This window comes from Lolium rigidum, chromosome 6 (genome assembly GCF_022539505.1).
Source record: "Lolium rigidum isolate FL_2022 chromosome 6, APGP_CSIRO_Lrig_0.1, whole genome shotgun sequence".
Taxonomy (NCBI): domain Eukaryota; kingdom Viridiplantae; phylum Streptophyta; class Magnoliopsida; order Poales; family Poaceae; genus Lolium; species Lolium rigidum.
In genome coordinates this window covers 147380654-147399262 of record NC_061513.1, presented here as the reverse complement: position 1 = coordinate 147399262, position 18609 = coordinate 147380654, and the positions used below count along the sequence as shown (strand labels likewise).

General features: G+C 45.3%; 2 protein-coding genes across 2 annotated transcripts; one reads left to right on the top strand and one right to left on the bottom strand.

Moving 5' to 3' along the window:
- The first annotated feature begins 7356 nt into the window (after window positions 1–7356).
- LOC124663402 (mannan endo-1,4-beta-mannosidase 1-like) lies at window positions 7357–10136 on the top strand. Its single transcript, XM_047201108.1, has 3 exons — window positions 7357–7686; window positions 7838–8032; window positions 9408–10136. Exons 1-3 carry the CDS (start codon window positions 7357–7359, stop codon window positions 10134–10136), a joined length of 1254 nt encoding a protein of 417 aa, XP_047057064.1.
- Window positions 10137–10495: 359 nt separating this feature from the next.
- Window positions 10496–17657, bottom strand: LOC124660359 (aspartic proteinase oryzasin-1-like). Its single transcript, XM_047198166.1, has 13 exons — window positions 17304–17657; window positions 17131–17191; window positions 13953–14047; window positions 13742–13854; window positions 13355–13523; window positions 13227–13266; window positions 13059–13123; window positions 12411–12524; window positions 12261–12325; window positions 11398–11551; window positions 11207–11347; window positions 10830–10918; window positions 10496–10580 (listed from the first exon to the last, which is right to left on the bottom strand). The coding sequence occupies exons 1-13, from the start codon at window positions 17655–17657 to the stop codon at window positions 10496–10498; spliced, it is 1545 nt and encodes a 514-aa protein (XP_047054122.1).
- Between the last annotated feature and the right edge of the window lie 952 nt (window positions 17658–18609).

Below are 18609 nucleotides of genomic sequence, written 5' to 3'. Positions count from 1 at the left end.
TCAATTGCAACGATGATGGAACAGAGAGTGAACAAAAATCATGCATGATAATATGGGCTCGAAAAAAAGAGGTAGCCTCGGCTACATTGGACACACTTATATCCAGGATTTGAGTCACAGAACCAAAGATCATGCACAACAAATTTGTACACACCAATTGTTTATCGACTAAACCCCGAATCAATTTATGCCCAAATATTCATCATCATCGGCACAAATCTTAAACAAAAGCAAATCACAAACACTAATAACGCAAGATCTAACACAAAAGGATCGAACTAGGAACAGACGAACAGTAATAACGCAAGATCTAACAAAAAAAGATTGAACTAGGAATAGACGAACCGTAATAATGCTAGATCTAACACAAAATGATTGAAATGAGATAAGAACAAGGGAACAAAGGGTTACCTCCGGCTCGTTGTCGACGATGGTGGTGTCGTAGGGGTTCTCCGGCGCGTCGTACTGCACTGGTTCGTACGGGTCCCAATCGACGGGGGACTGGACGGTGGCGGAGGCCGATGCGCTGGCTGCTACGTTGGAAGCAGCGACAGGGGCCTGGATGGGGGCGGCGGCCTATGCGCCGGCTGCTACGTTGGAAGCAGCGACAGGGGCCTGGACGGTGGTGGCGGCCGATGCGCCGGCTGCTACGTTGGAAGCAGCGACAGGGGCCTGGATGGGGGCGGCGGCCGATGCGCCGGCTGCTACGTTGGAAGCAGCGACGGGGGCCCGGACGGGGCGGCGGCCGATGTGCCGACAATGGGCATCTCATTCTTCTCCATCGCGCCGGTTTTCTTCGGGGTTTTTTCTTCGGTTGTGGAGAAGATGATGGGACGGGAGAGGCGGTTGCAGTGAGCCGGTGAGAACGTGCGTCGAGGGAGAGAAAGAGGGGCTCTATAAAGACGAAGGTGGCGTGTACCGCAACACGCGTCCGCTATGCACGGCTGCAGCGTGCACCGCTACACGAGTCTAACCCTGGGACGTTTGGTGTACTCAGTTATAACCTCAGGCCTTATACAGAAATTTTATCTGTACTCAGTTTCCCCTCGAGGACTTAGACCGGCAAGTGCAATATAATCAGTTTTACCCTCAAGTAGCTGGTCAACAGAGAGTCAACAAATGAGATTAACATAGCTAATTGAGTCATTTCATGCGCAAAAAAATCCGAAAAAATAAAAACATAGTGGCAACTACTCATGGAGTCTTCCTACGCAACCTCGCCACCTAGAAAACCTTAACAAACATATATAAATCAAGTTTTACCACAAATTTCCACTTCTCGAATCACTAGTGTAGCTATGAAGATGCATGGTTTTCCACCCAAACCCCTTTGCAAAACATCTTTCCCAAAACATAGTTTGTCTAAATGATGCCATAATTGTCACACTCATGTATATTTGAATTGCAAATAATTTGATGTAGCCCAATATGAATTATATTGTACAAAACACACATATTTCATTTTGTAATTCTTTTGTTTGAATCCCTTAGTCTATTTACTATTTATGTGCCCTTGGATTCTTAGTACTACTCAGTTTTGCCCTCAAGTACGGTCACAAATGCTCTGAGAAGCCCAAACTTATCCCGATTGGTTGAGCCGTTGTCACACGGATCGACTCCACGAACCGTTGATCCACCGATCTAACGGCGTATACCCCTATCCGTCTCTTCGTGGCAACCTCTCTCTCTCTCTCTCTCTCTCTTTCGTGGCCACCCATCTCTCTCTCTCTCTGTCGGTGGAGAATGCAATAACGAGTTTGCCACTTAATATAGTTTGGGATATAGTATTGGTATAAACATGAGGCATACATATTTGCGGATTTCGGTGATTGCATTATTTGTCAGCCCTCTAACAATTATCAACTATCTTGAGCTGTCCTTTTCTTTTAGGGAATATAGTTTGGGATATAGTATTGGTATTTTGAAACGGCCTAAAAGTGGTATAATTTTGTTATAAACATGAGGCATACATTTTTGCGGATTTCGGCGATTGCATTATTTGTCACCCCTCTAACAATTATCAACTATCTTTAGCTGTCCTTTTCTTTTAGGGAATATAGTTTGGGATATGGTATTGGTATTTTGGAAAGGCCTAAAAGTGGTATAATTTTGGTATAAACATGAGGCATACATATTTGCGGATTTCGGGGATTGCATTATTTGTCACCCCTCTAACAATTATCAACTATCTTGAGTTGTCCTTTTCTTTTAGGGAACATAGTTTGGGATATAGTATTGGTATTTTGAAATGGCCTAAAAGTGGTATAATTTTGTTATAAACATGAGGCATACATTTTTGCGAATTTCGGCGATTGCATTATTTGTCACCCCTCTAACAATTATCAACTATCTTTAGCTGTCCTTTTCTTTTAGGGAATATAGTTTGGGATATGGTATTGGTATTTTGGAAAGGCCTAAAAGTGGTATAATTTTGGTATAAACATGAGGCATACATATTTGCGGATTTCGGTGATTGCATTATTTGTCACCCCTCTAACAATTATCAACTATCTTTAGCTTTCCTTTTCTTTTAGGGAATATAGTTGGTAATTTCGGTGAATGCACACACTAACTTTGAAAACAACTACAAGTACATGTAACCGAATAATGGATTTGTAACAAGGTATCCCTTGTAACAACTTCTAGCGCCTGGTGAGCAATGATAAGAATCCGATCGTAATTATACAACAAAAAAAACAACCAGCCATCGATTAGCTTGCTTCTTCAACTCGATCAGCCTGCCTTAACCGCTTGTTCATTTTCTTCAGTTCTCCCTTCACTTCCACCAGCTTCCGCATTGGGAGCATTAGACATAATCGGAAGGTCCCTAATCGGAACGGCTCCTCTCTCCGCCGCATTCTCTACAGACAAGTCCCCCCTCCCAAATTGCGCCCCCAATAGCGCCAATTGATTCCTTCAACCGAAGCCTCCGAACGTACACATCGGTCCACTCGAAATGCCTCGCATTTCTTCAAGATCTGAAAACAACAACGTGAACCCTAAATCCCGGATTCGAGGGAATAACAAGAAAATCGAGAGAAAACAGAGAAATTGGAGCGAGATCTAACCTTATCCCCCTCTCTATATGGCAAGCTCTCGCATGCAACGAACTCACGTCCACGGTTGCCGTTCTCGTCCGTCTTACTGCATCGACCGCTCTGCAGGCTCCCGGCGTGGGTAGTCGTGGCATCTTGTCAAAGGCACGGGTCCATACTCGCGGCCATGAAGAACGGGAGGTCGAAGAGAAACTAGACATCACCCGCGTGCCGGAGAAGGGCTGCCGCTGGCGGAGAAGAAGAACAATGGGGCGCGGAGAAAGAAAGGGGAAGCAATGGCACGGGCACGGGCGCGGGGCTAGCTCGGGCTCCCATTTTGCAACGGTCACCTGGGTAAGCTGTGGGTCCGGCGCGCTAACGTGGACAAGTTGTGGGTCCCCCGATGATCTGGATAAGTGGAGACGTGTCCACTGTGGGGCACCAACAGTGGCCCCACTTGCTAGCACCAACCAACGTCAACTAAACGGGAATCCTCCGTCCGAGCTCCTTCTGCGGGTTACAGACAAGGGCTTGGGGAAAACTGAGGAAAAACTAAGGAGCTGGGGAAAACTGAGTACAACTAAGGACCCGAGGGCACGAAAATAGAAATCCCTTGGTTATATGGGATGTATTTCCGGATGGATTTCCAGATGAACTTGGCCTTGGCCAGAGGTAGAAGAAGAACACAAGGGCAGAATCACCTCTAGATCTCTCTATTGCGTAAACACACAAGGTTACAGGTTTTCGTACATGAGACTCATCGTGCCCGCAATGGGGTCTGCCCCCTCTCCTTATATAGGGGAGAGGGTGGCTTACAGGGGAAGAAACCCTAGGAAACCCTAATGGCATCTTTGACTAGGCAAACTACTTTTCAAAGCCTCTTTGGCTACCGGTGACACCGGTATGTCTTTAATCAGGGGGAGTGACGTCCTACGGTACCTTTTACATCATCATCTGCTTTTTCCTCAGAGTTTCGATTAAAGCTGAAGTGCTTCGCTCATCTTTGTCTTCTAGCTTCCTAGAGAATCTTTGACCAGTCTTGCCGACGTGCTACAGTGTAGCCTGTACCGGTAATCCGGTACCTTCTTAACTCATTCCGGTATACCCCTCCTGGGATACAGGTATAAATTTACTTAGCCAAGAGCTTAGCTTCACAGCCCGGAATACTCTTTAAACCGGTATCTTGATAGCTCAAACCATCCGGTTTGGTATGCCTTTAGCATACCGGGGGTCATCTCCCAACAAAGGAAACACAAAAACACCTATGCATAGCCGATCGAGATAACACACACAATATGGAATAGGGATGGCAAAGCACCTACCATATTCCTCGTCTTCATACCACTTTCCGGTCTTTGTTCAATCTTTGCATGGTTGCCATGGAATACGTTCACTGATTGTTGTATGATACCCTACCGGGTTGACACAATGCTTTGGCTCATTTTCATTTGCAAGCTCGAGTAGTCCTTGTCGACGCCGGTAATCCCATCAATGCTTACCGTCTTCCAAGAATCACACAAACACATACTACCGATCAGAAGTGCTCTAATGGTGTTGTAGATGGGGCAACAGTGGAGTGCACGTTTGTTCCTTCCACTCCCGATCAGAAGAGCGCCCCATCAAAGTAGTGGAATGGAGTGGTATGCGTAGAGTAGTAGGAGTCGATCATGCCACCCCTAAGGGCATCTCTAGCACATACCCCATCTGTGCCGAAACAGGAAAATAACTGCTAAACAAGTCCCACGCAGATGCGTTCAGCCCTGATTTTTTTGTAGCAAATCCATTATGGCACCATTTGCTGGATATACTCGGGGCCGCGACCTAACCTTAATTTGGTGTTTTCCCCATCGCCTAGAAAATAACCGCGCGCTGAACATTCAGCTCGGAACCCTCGCGCTGCCACCGCCTCATCCGCCTTGAGCCCCAGATCTAGCCAAGATTTGGCCTCGCCACGCCACCACTGCCTCCGCCTAGACAACCCGGCCTCGCCGCCACTGCCTTGTGGTGACCTAGTATACCACAGTCTGTTGTAGTACGCAAGTCGTTGACATAACACGAATGAAACACCGTTCCACTAGTATGACATCCCTTAGACATGTTGGTGGTGGTGGCAGTGCAGAGCCTCTAAGACAAAGAGAACTGGAAGAATAAGAGGCCATGATCAACCGTCGGCCGCCTCTCCATCCCGCGCCACCGAGCAATTGGCTCGGAGATGTTCATGCGGGACTACTTTGTCGAGGTACCTACTCTATCCTGAACATCTCTTCCGTAAACAGTAGCAGATGAGGCGAGGGTTGTTCGTCAACATAGTGAAGGAGCACGAGGCGAGATGACGTTATTTCACATGCCAGAGAAATGCCGCCGAACTCACTGGGTTTATCCCCTACCAGAAAATCTCGGAGGCGATGAGGATTATCGCCTACGGAATTTCCGCCGATTACACATAGGAGTATCTTCAAATTGGTGAAGATACGTCAATCAAATCTATTCCATGGGGTATTATCTAGAAGACATGATCTATCCGAAATAGGACACATTTGTGAAAACCATAGCCAAACCCGTAACCAAAATGGAAGCTCACTTTCCAAAAATGCAAGAACTAGTTCTCAAGGACATAGACAGAGCCTTTGGTGCTTTGCACACTAGGTTTGCAATTGTTGGAGAGCCATGAAAATTTTGGGATAAGAAGACCCTTCATAACATCATCACTGCATACATGATCATGCATAATATGATCACCAAGGATGAGAGGGACATGGATCCCCCATTTGAATTACACAATGTTGGCAGCCATGTCAAACCTTCTAGAAATTCTAATTAGATCAAAGCATTCCTTGAGACATACAAGTAGATTGAGGACAACGACAAGCATATGCAGCTGCGAGATGATCTTGTGAAACATCATTGTGAAATGTTTGGCTGCTAATTTATTTTGTCCTTATTTCATTCATTTATGAAACTATTTTCTCCCTCATTGGACCATTCATTTGTTTGTTTAATTATTTGATCTGAACAACTATTGTAATTAGGATGTTGTTGAATTGTCTGATGTTTAGAACAACAATAAATTTGATTTGTATTGCTATGTACTGATGTTTTATTTATTGAAAGTCTGAAATGTACATAAAGTAGCAAAACCAGTAGGGGTCCTATTCAGCAGAACATATACAGCATACGGAAACCGTAAAAAATAATATTTTAATTTACGGTACTGGTATACAAGATAAAAGATCCGTTGCAGGGTTTCGTTTTTAGAAGCGAAAAATCCGATGTAGTTAACTGCATCCATGATACTAGAGATGCTCTGGCTAAAAGGATCACATGGGAGAGACCATTACACTTATTTCTCTTCCTACTTTTTTTTTTCCACATAAGGTGGGTAACACACTAACGTGCACGTTACCAGAGGGGTTGACCTCCATTAGTTTACCCAAGCTAAATGACGCCGCTAGGTGTTTGACTGACCGACGGTGGCAGTTGATGGCGACGAACCGTACGTATGTAGGTCTAGCCCTAGCTAAACCGACCATAGCTCAATGACAAGAGTTAAGAGTAGTTAGTTAAGTATTGCTTCGTCCTACGAAATTTATCTTAATTTTATTTGAATTTAGCTCTATCTAGACACTATTTGGTTTGGTATATAGATGTACTTAAATTATAAAAATTAAGACAAGTTGACGAGACGGAGGGAGTAAATTGCAGATTTTGTCGTTACCGTTACTTACTCCGAGCAAAACCCCTAGCTAGACGGCTAGCTCAATCACAAGAGATCGACACTCGGGGGATTACATTGTAATGCCGATTGAGAGTATGAGCATGTCGTCTTGTCAGATTGCTTTTAACGATCGGACCACAAAGCCCTCACATTAAGCGGCTCATGGAGCTCGAGATGGATTTAGCAAAACCTACCGACGCAGACCGTACCGTCGTGTCCTTCTCTCTCCCATGTGAGGTGCCAATAAATTAGAGGAGCTTTCCCCTTCCATGCGCCGGTACCGACGAAGTTCATGTCCCCCTCTCCATCCCCACACACTTAACTAAACCCCAACTGCCGCTAGAGAAAAAAAAAACTAAACCCAAGTATTCGGTGCAGCTATGTGCCGTGCACAAAAGGGCGTTCCAATGGCTCCCTGACGACTGGGCCTCACCACAGAACCATCTTATACTCAGTGTTACTCAATGGCAGAGCTGAGAAATGAAGCCCTGTAGCTAGTGAGTTTTGATCTATTTAAGCACCCTCACTGAGCTTCAGCTCAACACCATCGCCATCCAAGGAAAAGGGGAGGGAGGGAACCTAGCTACCACGAAAACCCCAGAAGAAATGAAGCTTCATCATGGAGCACTAGTTGCTCTGCTATTGTTCCTGTGCGTCGTCCATGGAGGCCGAGGAGCAGAGGCCGCGGGAGGCGGGTTCGTGCGGGCGCAGGGCACCCGCTTCGTGCTCAACGGAAACCCCTACTACGCCAACGGGTTCAACGCCTACTGGCTCATGACCATGGCCGCCGACCCCGCGCAGAGGGGCAAGGTCACCTCCGCGCTCACCCAGGCCGCCGCCCGGGGCCTCACCGTCGCCAGGACATGGGCCTTCAGCGACGGCGGAAACAATGCGCTGCAGTACTCGCCAGGCAACTACAACGAGAACACCTTCAAGGTCCTTACCCACATTTATTCTCAATCTCTCTTCGTTAAGAAATGAGACATTCGTTTTCTTGGATCATATCTTAGTTAAATGAGTCTCTGATTCTTGGGGTGCTTCTTTGTCTAACAATTTTGCACGTACTCTTTCTTGGTTCATTCCGCAGGGGTTGGATTTCGTGCTGTCTGAGGCTAGGAAGGCTGGGGTTAAGGTGATACTGAGCCTTGTGAACAACTACGATACCTTCGGAGGGAAGAAGCAGTATGTGGACTGGGCGAGAGGGCAGGGGCAGGCCATCGGATCTGACGACGAGTTCTTCACCAACGCTGTTGTCAAGGGCTTCTACAAGAACCATATCAAGGTAAACTCCTGAGTAATTTCCACCGTTTGCTTACGAGAACTTTATTATTCTAGTAGTACGATTTAAGCCAGCCATCTCCTCTTCCCTTCGCTGTTGCAGAAATTTTGTTCAGTTGTCTTGCTGTAGAAAAGCCAGCGATCTCTGTTCCCTTCCCCCTTGTTGTAGAAAAGATTTAGCTCGCGGTGTACTATAGCGTTTTTCGAAATCATGGCCGTGAACGCTTCAAGAGAACATTTAATATGATTGTTTACTTATGTGCAAAAAAGAAAAAAAAATGATTGTTTACTAGCATCTTCGGAGTAAAAAAATATTCACCGTACAAGTAGTAGCAAGGTGACATGTTCGAGGCGACAATAACCGATAGAACCGGTCAGCGAAATGGCGGGTGAATGCGCCGCTAAGAGCAAGTATAATAGATCCTTGTCAGCTGGCTACAAGGTACTCCACATCAGCAAAATCTTAGGTGGAAGAGAGAGAAGGCATGAGAGAGAAGAGAGCAGGCGCTTGGTATGTAGCCCGGCTACACACAAAAAACGAGACAGTGCAGCCAGCTTGTAGCTTGCGGAGAGTGCTTTGGCCGGCTCTTCCATCCCCATCTAGTCTTGCATGCACATGCAATTATTAATTATTAGATCTAATTAAATATTTCATAGAGCCAACACAAGAGCTAGCTTATTGTATATGTGTAGGCTTTAAGTGACATGGCATGACCTTATAGCCGGTGGCAGGCTATATTATTAACCTTGCTCTAAAGCATTAGTAGTATCACGATTAAATGTCAGAAAGATGCTTCTTATGCATACTCCAATGCGGCTACTGTGGCTTCAGTGGTTTCTTTTTGTCTGAATACTGAAACACTGTCGGTTGTGATAAACTGACAGAGTGCATGCACCACGCCGCAAAGCTAGCGATTAGTAGTTGTCTGAATACTGCATTCGTGCATCACAAATGCTCCCTCCAATTCATAATAAGTATCACATATTAAGTTTAAAGTTGAACATTTTTTATGCATACTCCAATGCAGCTATTGTTACTTGCAGTGGTTTATCTTTGTCTGAATACTGTGACACTGTCGGTTGTGATAAACTGACAGAGTAGCGATTAGTGGTCGTACATTCTTCAAGAACATGTAGTAGGACGACCCAAAGAAATTTCTTTCAAAAGAACGTTGCTACTTTTCATTTGTGGAAGCATTGTCTGCTTGGCAAGGCGTTGTACCAGAGGACCAGTCAAACATCACTCTGATTACTGGGTCAGGTGCTTTAGTGCTCCGACTATCACGGCGACATCATCATAGCTCTGTGAATCTTCATTGACACTCTTGGCACGCTCGCGACAACTTTACCTTACTTTGCTTCTCTTTGCTCCATGGAAGACCGTGCTGACTCGGGTGAACACGGTGAGCGGGGTGGCGTACAAGGACGACCCGACGATCCTGGCGTGGGAGCTGATGAACGAGCCCCGCTGCCAGTCCGACCTCTCCGGGCGCTCCATCCAGTCGTGGATCGCCGAGATGGCGGCGCACGTCAAGTCCATCGACGGCAACCACATGCTGGAGGCCGGCCTGGAGGGCTTCTACGGCACCTCGTCGTCGGTGAACCCGGCCGGCCACCTGGTGGGCACCGACTTCATCGCCAACAACCAGGTCCCCGGCATCGACTTCGCCACCGTGCACTCCTACCCGGACCAGTGGCTCTCCAGCTCCGACGACCGCGCGCAGCTCAGCTTCCTGGCCCGGTGGCTGGACGCGCACATCGCCGACGCGCAGCGCACGCTGCGGAAGCCGCTGCTCATCGCCGAGTTCGGCAAGTCGCAGAGGGACCCCGGGTTCACCAGCGCCCAGCGGGACGCGCAGTTCGGCCTCGTGTACGCCAAGATCTACCAGTCCGCGCGCACGGGCGGGCCGGCCGTCGGCGGTCTCTTCTGGCAGCTCATGGCCGACGGCATGGACTCCTACGGGGACGGCTACGAGGTCATCTTCGCCGAGGCGCCGCCCTCCACCACCGCCGTCATCACGACGCAGAGCCGGAAGCTCAAGCTGCTTGGCAAGGCGTTGGCGAGGGGGCGACCGGCAACGGTGGCAACTAGCCAATTCCAGAGATGATCATCACGCCATCACGGAGAAAGAGTGTGTGTTTTACGTGTGAGTTACGCCCTCCTCGAGATGATTCTGGATTGTTCATCCGGGAGAGAAGGAGTAATATTTGTCATCCTCCTTGGTATGTTAGCTTAAGAGGACATGTTTTCCCCAATATTATTGTGGAAAATCACGAGCGATAGCCATCCCGTGACAAAGTTTATGATGAAAGTCTGCTTACATTGCATCTGCGTCTTGGACATATGATAACATATCGATTTATTGTCTTGGATCACACTAGCATTATTAGGATCACGCAAATATGCACACCCATGCTTTGCCGATCGGACATCAAACCGACCGGGAGAGCTGATGACCACCACCGCCTATGCTGCCTCGGCGAACCCAATCTTCATATTTCCATAGTCGAAAACGGTGTGGTAGGCTTCCATGAATATATCCCCCAAGATCCTGCGGCACCAATATCTCATTGTCAGAATCGAGGGCAAGAAAGTTCGTAGAGCGTCTGCTTTCAGTTTTCAAAGATGCAAACATCTCTCTCTCTTTCTCTTTTCTTTTCTTTTAAGACTCATAATAATTAATTCCTAAAAATCTGAAACTAACAAACATCGTAATTTTTTCTAGAAAAGAGGCATAACATACATTTTTTTTCATTGATTCCAAGATAGTTGTGAGATCATAACATGTGTATAACTTTACCAGAGAGGGCCACCGGGAGGAGGAACATCCATAGCTGAGAATCCAGTGATGCACTGGGTAGCATCACCCTCACCAATCTTCAATATGTACTGTACAACAGAAATCAGAAGTAAAACCAAATCGATCAATACTAACCGGCATGGGTTATAAACCTTGCATGGCTCTTCAATTTTATATGCCGGTGAGATTTTATACTTGATAACTGATATACTTAAACTTTTAGTAGAGTGCTTTTCGAAGAATCTAAGGACTGAATCTAAGTCCGCGGGAACAACATATGAACTCTTAATAAAAAAATATGGTGCTTGCTAAAACTGATAGATGATCTGGATACGCATAAAACATGTGACGTAATAACCAGGGAGAAGAAGCAATACTTGTTCAGGTTTGAGATCAAACTTTTTGTCCCCGATGGAGAAGGTGACATCAGGCATGGATTTAAGTTCTCCGCAGTCCACGGATGATTCTTCCATAGGGGTAGGAATATCGTCACACATCTGCAAAGTTAAACAAGTTAGCTTGTTGAACTGTGTTAGAGTGTGATTCTTGCATTGGTATTACAAGATAGGAAACATGCCTCGTTAATGCTGTGCAATATAGAATCGTCAGTTTCATTCTGTGAAATTTTCTTCACCGCCCAATGAACAACGTGCTCACAAGCTTTGCACAAAAGAAAAATATTTGATGTCCCAACTTCTTCTTGTACCCTTTGAATACCACCGCTGCCGTTACAAAGTACAAAGGGAACAACTTAACAATGTCTACCATCAGGACATAAGGAAATCAATGTGAATTATCAAAAGGAGACCAAACCTACTACATGCACTTCCGCTCTTTAACTATTAAATTCTAAATTCCTTCAGTGCCGGCTAGAAAAAATAATTCCAAACAAATGAAAGAATTTCGGTATGTTGTGAAATATAGCAATTAACACTATTGCATCAACGATCTTTTCCGATCGGTATCGCTACCCTCCTAGTGGAGGGCCACGGTATTGATGTGTAGTCAATTGACTACACACTTTTCAGATAGATAGGAGGAAATAATGATTTTTTTTACGAAATTAGTATAAATACATATATTTGACTACACAATTTTGAAATGACTACACAAGATTATTGTCCTGACTCTGCCACTGTATCTGTCGCCCCACCCGCGGTGGTATAGAAGAGAGCCAACAAATGACCGTATGTTGAAAGTGTTGTCAAAAGAACCCGCAAGAAATATTCTGATTTTTCAATCATATTTATTAATGAATTCATATCATATGTATTAATGAATACAAATTATATACACTATAATTGCCCACACACTAATTATCCTCTTACTTGCACAATATCTATGTTTAATGTATTAACGTATATTTCAAGCATATATGTTTGTGTAAAACATGCATAAGTACAAAAAGTACAAGCCAGACTCAGCCCTTACCTTACACCATGAGGCCCAACAAGGAAACAGCAACCGACTAAGTCACATACCCTTCTTGGCAATACCTGCATCATAGTCCCGGAAAGAAGATTTTACAAGCCTTATGTATGACTCATCAAACTAGAAAGCAACTTTTGGAGATGAGCAAACCTCCTTTCGCAGCAAATCCACTATCCGCCGCCCAAACTTAGAAACAACGGTCTTGCACGCTTTGCTCGTTGTCCCAGGTATACCAATCTTCCAATTAATTTCAGTAACTATCGCCTGCATATATTTGAGGTATGATATATTCAGCAGACATATAGAAATTAAACGAAAAGAATGAAAAATGCACCCACCAGAGATGACTCTATGAGCAGTGGACAAAGACGTTACACATACTATGCTTCACATGCTTCAAAACGTGTCATGCTGGTCTATTAGGTCTTATTTCGCTGATCTTCACATTATGTAATGTTATTAGTTGTGCTTCTAAGGAACTGGTAATTGCAAAAGTTATATATTTAAAGTTTTCTATAGTTCTTGTCCTTCAAGTGTAACTACCATAATTTAATAAAAAATATACATCTACAATGGATCTAAGCATACACTTTTATCTTTACAATGCACATTTCCCCCACTAAAAGGTAAACCAGGCAAAATAATATGGGTTATGGCCTAAATAGCGAAGGAATGTCTCGCTTAGATTACTAGAAATGTTGATTGTGAGGTTTCATCGATAAATCAAGGCTAGATGCAGTAATTAAAGCACCTTTTCTTGCTTATCGGCATAAACATGAATAGAGCTCACAAGCATACCGTGGGGCCAGTAAGCAATGAAGTTCCCGAGTCTACTATTGCTCCACAACCAGATTTACATAATCCTAATACAAACAGGGGTATAAGAAAAACAATTTAAAACATTTTGTATGTATATACGAGCATATATTGGGTATGTTTTTTCATGACAAAATGACATGTTAGTACCTGTGGAGTTTCCTCCGATCAAGACGTCGCCCATATCAAACTGAAACAAGTGAGGCAAAACTTGTGAGCACAAACTAGTTAGTACAGCTTGAATTTCAAGATTACTCAACTAAATGGAATGGTTTCACCTGCCAGTATCCCTTCTTAGTAATAGGGACATACGTATGCCTTCCCTTGTGATGATTAGGATCGACTCCTCCAAAAACTATTTCTCCTCCCTTCCCTCTACCAGCATGATGGTTGAACCAGAATGAGAAGACGGGGCTACCAACCAGACCTTGGTTAACCATGTTATACCTATAATTTTGCTTGTGATGTCAGGGATAACAAGTCTTGTTGTATGCTTCATATTTGGTGATACGATATGCCAGTAAATTAGAAGAATCACATGGTACCATTTAGATATTAATACAATATATAAAATAGTACACATAAAGTAAAATAGTCATATCTAATAATGATACTATTACCAAATAGGAAAAAACGTAAAAAATTAGTCAGACACAATTGCTCACCAAACAGGTTCTGCACCGCCAACCGAGATTTCTTTAAACCCAAGACCAAGAATGCCGTCCAATTTTGCAAGCATGAAAGTAATACTTGGCTTCAAGGCAGCTTCAATAAAATCCTAACAGTGTAGCATAACAAAATTAGTATACTATGAAACGGAATGCACATCATCAGATAGCATAAAATAAATAAGCCCTTCTGGCGCAGCACATAAACCTGTTTTTTCACAACTATACCACCAACTTGCACACTGTCTTGGCTAATATAGCCCACAATTGCACCAGTTCCGTAATGAATTGATACCCTTTTTCCTGCCAAGATTATAATTGAAATTATATTGTTGAAGAACATCATTTACCTGGTTGCTACAATTTAAGCTAAACCATCTGATTACTGCCTAGTTGAAGAAAACACGTGGACGATGTGTTAGGATAACGTCATCTCATATTGTATACTATCACTAGTAGGGAAAATGGCTATCGGCAGCGTATCAAAAACATGGTTAGCAGCGTGCAAGTGCCACATTGGTGATAACAGTTATCAGCGGCATCTGTGTGCCACACCAGTTTTAGTAGAGAGTTATTGACGTACAAACATTCACCACGCCACTGGTAAATTACCACAGGCCCAAAAAAAGCGGACCAGACCAAGCCCGTTGACCAAACCCTAGACCGACAACATGTCGCCGCTAGCCAGCTCCAACTACTTCTGTCAGTAGAGAGGGAGGGGAGGAAGTGTCCATCATTGCAGCCGCCTATGAGAAGCTCGTCCTAGATCTTGGCGCTATCATTGACGTGCGGGAAGGAACGGAGCGGAACTCCAGTCGCGTGCATTGCTATGGAGGCCGATCCAAATCTGACGGATGCGAGTGGAGGCCGATCAAAATGAGTTCATGGTGTTAGTAATAATCTTGCTTAAGTTAGTGCTTGGGTTTCATTTATGTAAGTGTCCACTTGCTAGGCCTAGTCTAGTATGGATTTGCCAAGTTCTAGTTGGTTTGGTGTTGCGAAAACGGAGGCAAAAGTTTTGCATCATCCATTAATTAAGAAGAGAGTGTACAATTTTTCGCAGAAAACCAGGCGAAAATTTATAGAAGCCCACACAAACAACACACCCACACATGCCCATAACCAAGCTTAACAGAGACCACAAAGCGGCACTAACGAACACTCAAAGACGGCACTCCAACACCGCATCGAAAAAGACATGCGACGACATCAACCAATTGCGGATCCAGGGCAGGTAACAACCAAGGTGGCGAGAAAATCGCAAACCTCTCTGGCAACGACAGCTCTAGGCATCGTTAGCAACAATCCAGACTTAGCAACCCCATCACTAGTAGGAACAACCTACCTGCCAGACTCATACGAGATAGACTGCAACATCAACGTACAACACCATATTTCTCAAAGCCAAGTACATGACACGATGGAGAAGCCACATATGAGAACTCGTGCGAGTCGAGCCTCACTTCATCGACAGAAGGAGGCGTAAGAACACCACCCCACAACTTTAGAAGCTCAGGAATTATTTGCATGTCGGAGCCGTGATCGATGAGCTTGTCCTAGCACGAGGAGAGAAACAACCATGAAAGCCCGCTCTGCTCGCGCCCACTTTGCCAACATCAGACAAAATCAAAGATCGGCAGAGCCTACCCAACACATCTTCCACCCGCTCCAGAAAGCCCCCAGTCGCTAGCATCCAGCCGTGCCAGGAGTCAACAACCTTGTGAAGAGGACGAACGGCCTCCTGAAGTAACTCAGCTTGATTCTTCAAAGCGGATTGCATATCCGCTAAGTGGCAGGCACGTGCCCAATGGCCATCCTCATGGCATGAAGTGCACCTGAAGGGGTCACAACAAACCGTAGCACAATGACCAGGAGCTAGTCACCTGCAACATATACCCCTGAGCCAAGCAGGGAAGGACGTCGAGCAGTTGGCGGAGCTGGCTGAACCGGGCGATGAGGACCACGTTGCGGCATCACCTCCTGCAATCCATCACGCTCACCCCCACATATTCCACCTCCTTGCCATGTTGGTGTTAGCGTGGAGTGGTACTAGACTACTAGGTAGCTAGGAGAATTCTAGTTTGAATCGGTTTAGGTAGTACTAGTACGTGTTGATCGGTCATGGTCTGGCTCTGCATTTTTATAAACGCATCCAATCTTTGTAAGATTGTACGGATTTGTCAAACATAAAATATAGAGAAAAAGGAATGGTGCGACATGCACCCTTGGCAAAAGATTTTGTGTTGTGTTCGTCTATATTGGTGTGATCCATTCATGATCGAATCTTAACACATGCCGTGGGCTGACGGTGTCGTGGAGTGAAGCGGTTGCCCTCAGGGTGAGCCAGGGATTAGAAGGGCGTCGGAGAAGAGGATTCCTTCACCGGCGAGGGAAGATTCGACCGGTGGCCATGAAGGCGGGCTATAGGCCGTAGGAGAAGGGCATGAGGAGGGAGGTGGCTTGGGGTTAGTGGTGCGGTGTGTCTGGCCGGCGGGCGCTCTGGTGGTTAGGACTAGGTGGAGCTACGCGCTGTTGTGTCATGGTGATGTGTGGGACGAGGGAGAGACACCAGCCAAGGAAAGAGAGATATAAGAGAAATGTGAGCGAGAGGGGAGGAGTTCTGGCAGCAGGGGTAGAAGGAAAAAGCCAAGGGGGGCCTGGGGCACCGGAGTGTGCTTGCTCACTAGGTTGGGGTCACGATTCTGTGGGATTCAGGGGGTAATAGGTGCATGCCAAATCGCTAATTCGAACCAGTCTTGATCATATTTATTTTTAGAGTGAAATAGAGAAAGCCATAAGTTGATTTAGTCATGCATATTCATGCACTATGTAAGCTGGGAAGTTAGATTCGGCGATGCCCCTGCCGTTTGGGTGGCATTCCGGTTTTATTAGTATCATCATTTTTGACGCGCAAATTCTGATTGATATTAAGGAAATAAAGTTGATTGAAGTTTTTAATCATTAACTCAAGCCCATTGTCAAATCTACCGATGCCACAAGCAGGAGATGTATTAACAGCGTGCGACACACCACCGCAGTTGGAGCCAAAATCTCACTGGCCTAGCGTGCCATTTGGTTGGTACGACACTAGTGATTTATTTATTAGTAGCGTGTCACTGTTTAAAACGATGTTATTTTGGCCAAAATAGTGCGGCATGCAACTTTAATGGTGCCTCGTCCCCAGTACTACTCTGTCCATAAAAGGCTACATCTAAATTTAGATAAACTTACTACATTCTTTTATGAACGGAGGAATTATTTTTTTTCCAACTGTAAGCTATTACCTCTGTCCTAAAACTTAATTAAGTATTTTTTAAAAAGCTAGTCTTGCATTTTGAAACTAAGGTGGTATTTCCTAGCGGTGCGTGGATGTTAGGATAACAAACCTTTCTTCGTGTACGTGCTCGACCAGCTGGCTCTATAGCTCTTGTGTGGGTAGCATGCAGTCTGTAGCAAAAGGTCCCAAAACGTACGTCCATATCAGTGCAATGATAAATAATCAAACTGTATAAAGCCTTGAACCACAGCAGACAAGACAACACGAGGTGAAGGTACGCACCGAGAAGTAGCACTCGGAGGAGGGCACCCAAAGGTTGGAGCTGCCAGTGTCGAAGATGACGGTGAAGTTCTGCCGCGGCATTCCGATGCCGACCTCGCCGTAGTACTGAGCGTTCAGGTAGTTCTTCAGTATTACGATATCGCTCTTTGGCGGTGGCTGCGGCTCCTCGTTAAACACAAGGCCGTGGCGCTGCGCGAGGAGGCTCTGAGCGCCCTCTCCGGTGACAAGGCGGTTCTCGCCGACCGGTAGCTTCTTCAGCGTGACGCGGACAAGGCCCTCCGCGGGCGTGCCAACGAGGAGCACGACGGAAAGGAGAAAGAGGTGGTGGTGGAGGGCGACGCGGCTTGTTCCCATGATTGCACTGCGAGCTGCAAATTTAGGAGAGAAATTACTCATCGCAATTACTAGAATTGTTTTTAGAAAAATCAAATCACAGAGTACTAATAAGAACATGAAACATGATAAAATCAGTGAGCCACGGAAATAGCTCAAAATTGAAAGAAAACATTGGCTCGATCTGACCGCCATCAGATCGAAAACCGGCCAAAACTTCTTCGGGGTTCAGAAACACACTAAGAAGAGATGTGCAAGATTACAATTCATAGATGACAAAGTTTCCTAAAGTATTCTACCCAGAGGAGAGAGAACTCACATAACAAGAGTGGTAGGGAAGGAGCAGAGTGCCTGTGAACGTGCGAACGGTGCAGCACTGCAGCGCTTTGGGTTTATTTATAAGCCGACAGAACAGAGCTATGTGATAATTCCACCGTAGAATCATCCACTGCCCTTCTATGAGCCGTCAGATTAGGACTGGGTGGTCCATGTCCCGTGGTGGATTTTTCTTGGTTCACTGCGGGGACCGCAAAATTGCTGCAAGCCAGTGTCTCCGGTGGTCATGTACCATTGCCTGAAGAGACAAAAAAAATATCACTTGTTGGTGGTGCTTTACTAGCGAGGCGCATGTCTCGTTAATCACGAAGCATGAGAAGAAACGGAAAACGATGACACTATCATGCATGGTTGCAAAAGAGCAAACGTCCAGCTGTTGGTGGAAACGATGACCTTTGCTTCGTCTCGGTGTGTCTTAAATAGGAGACACAGACAAAAAGAGATTCAAAAAGATTACAAAAAACAAGTGATAAAAGGCAAGGAGCCAACCGCTCTATATGGTTGTTGGGTCAAACTAGCCTCTGGGTGTGTCTTAAATAGAAGATGGAAACAATGACCTCTACCTGATCTCGGTTGCGTGTTACAAAGAAGATGGAAAAGTCTCATCTGTAGCACATGCAAATAAAGATATTATAAA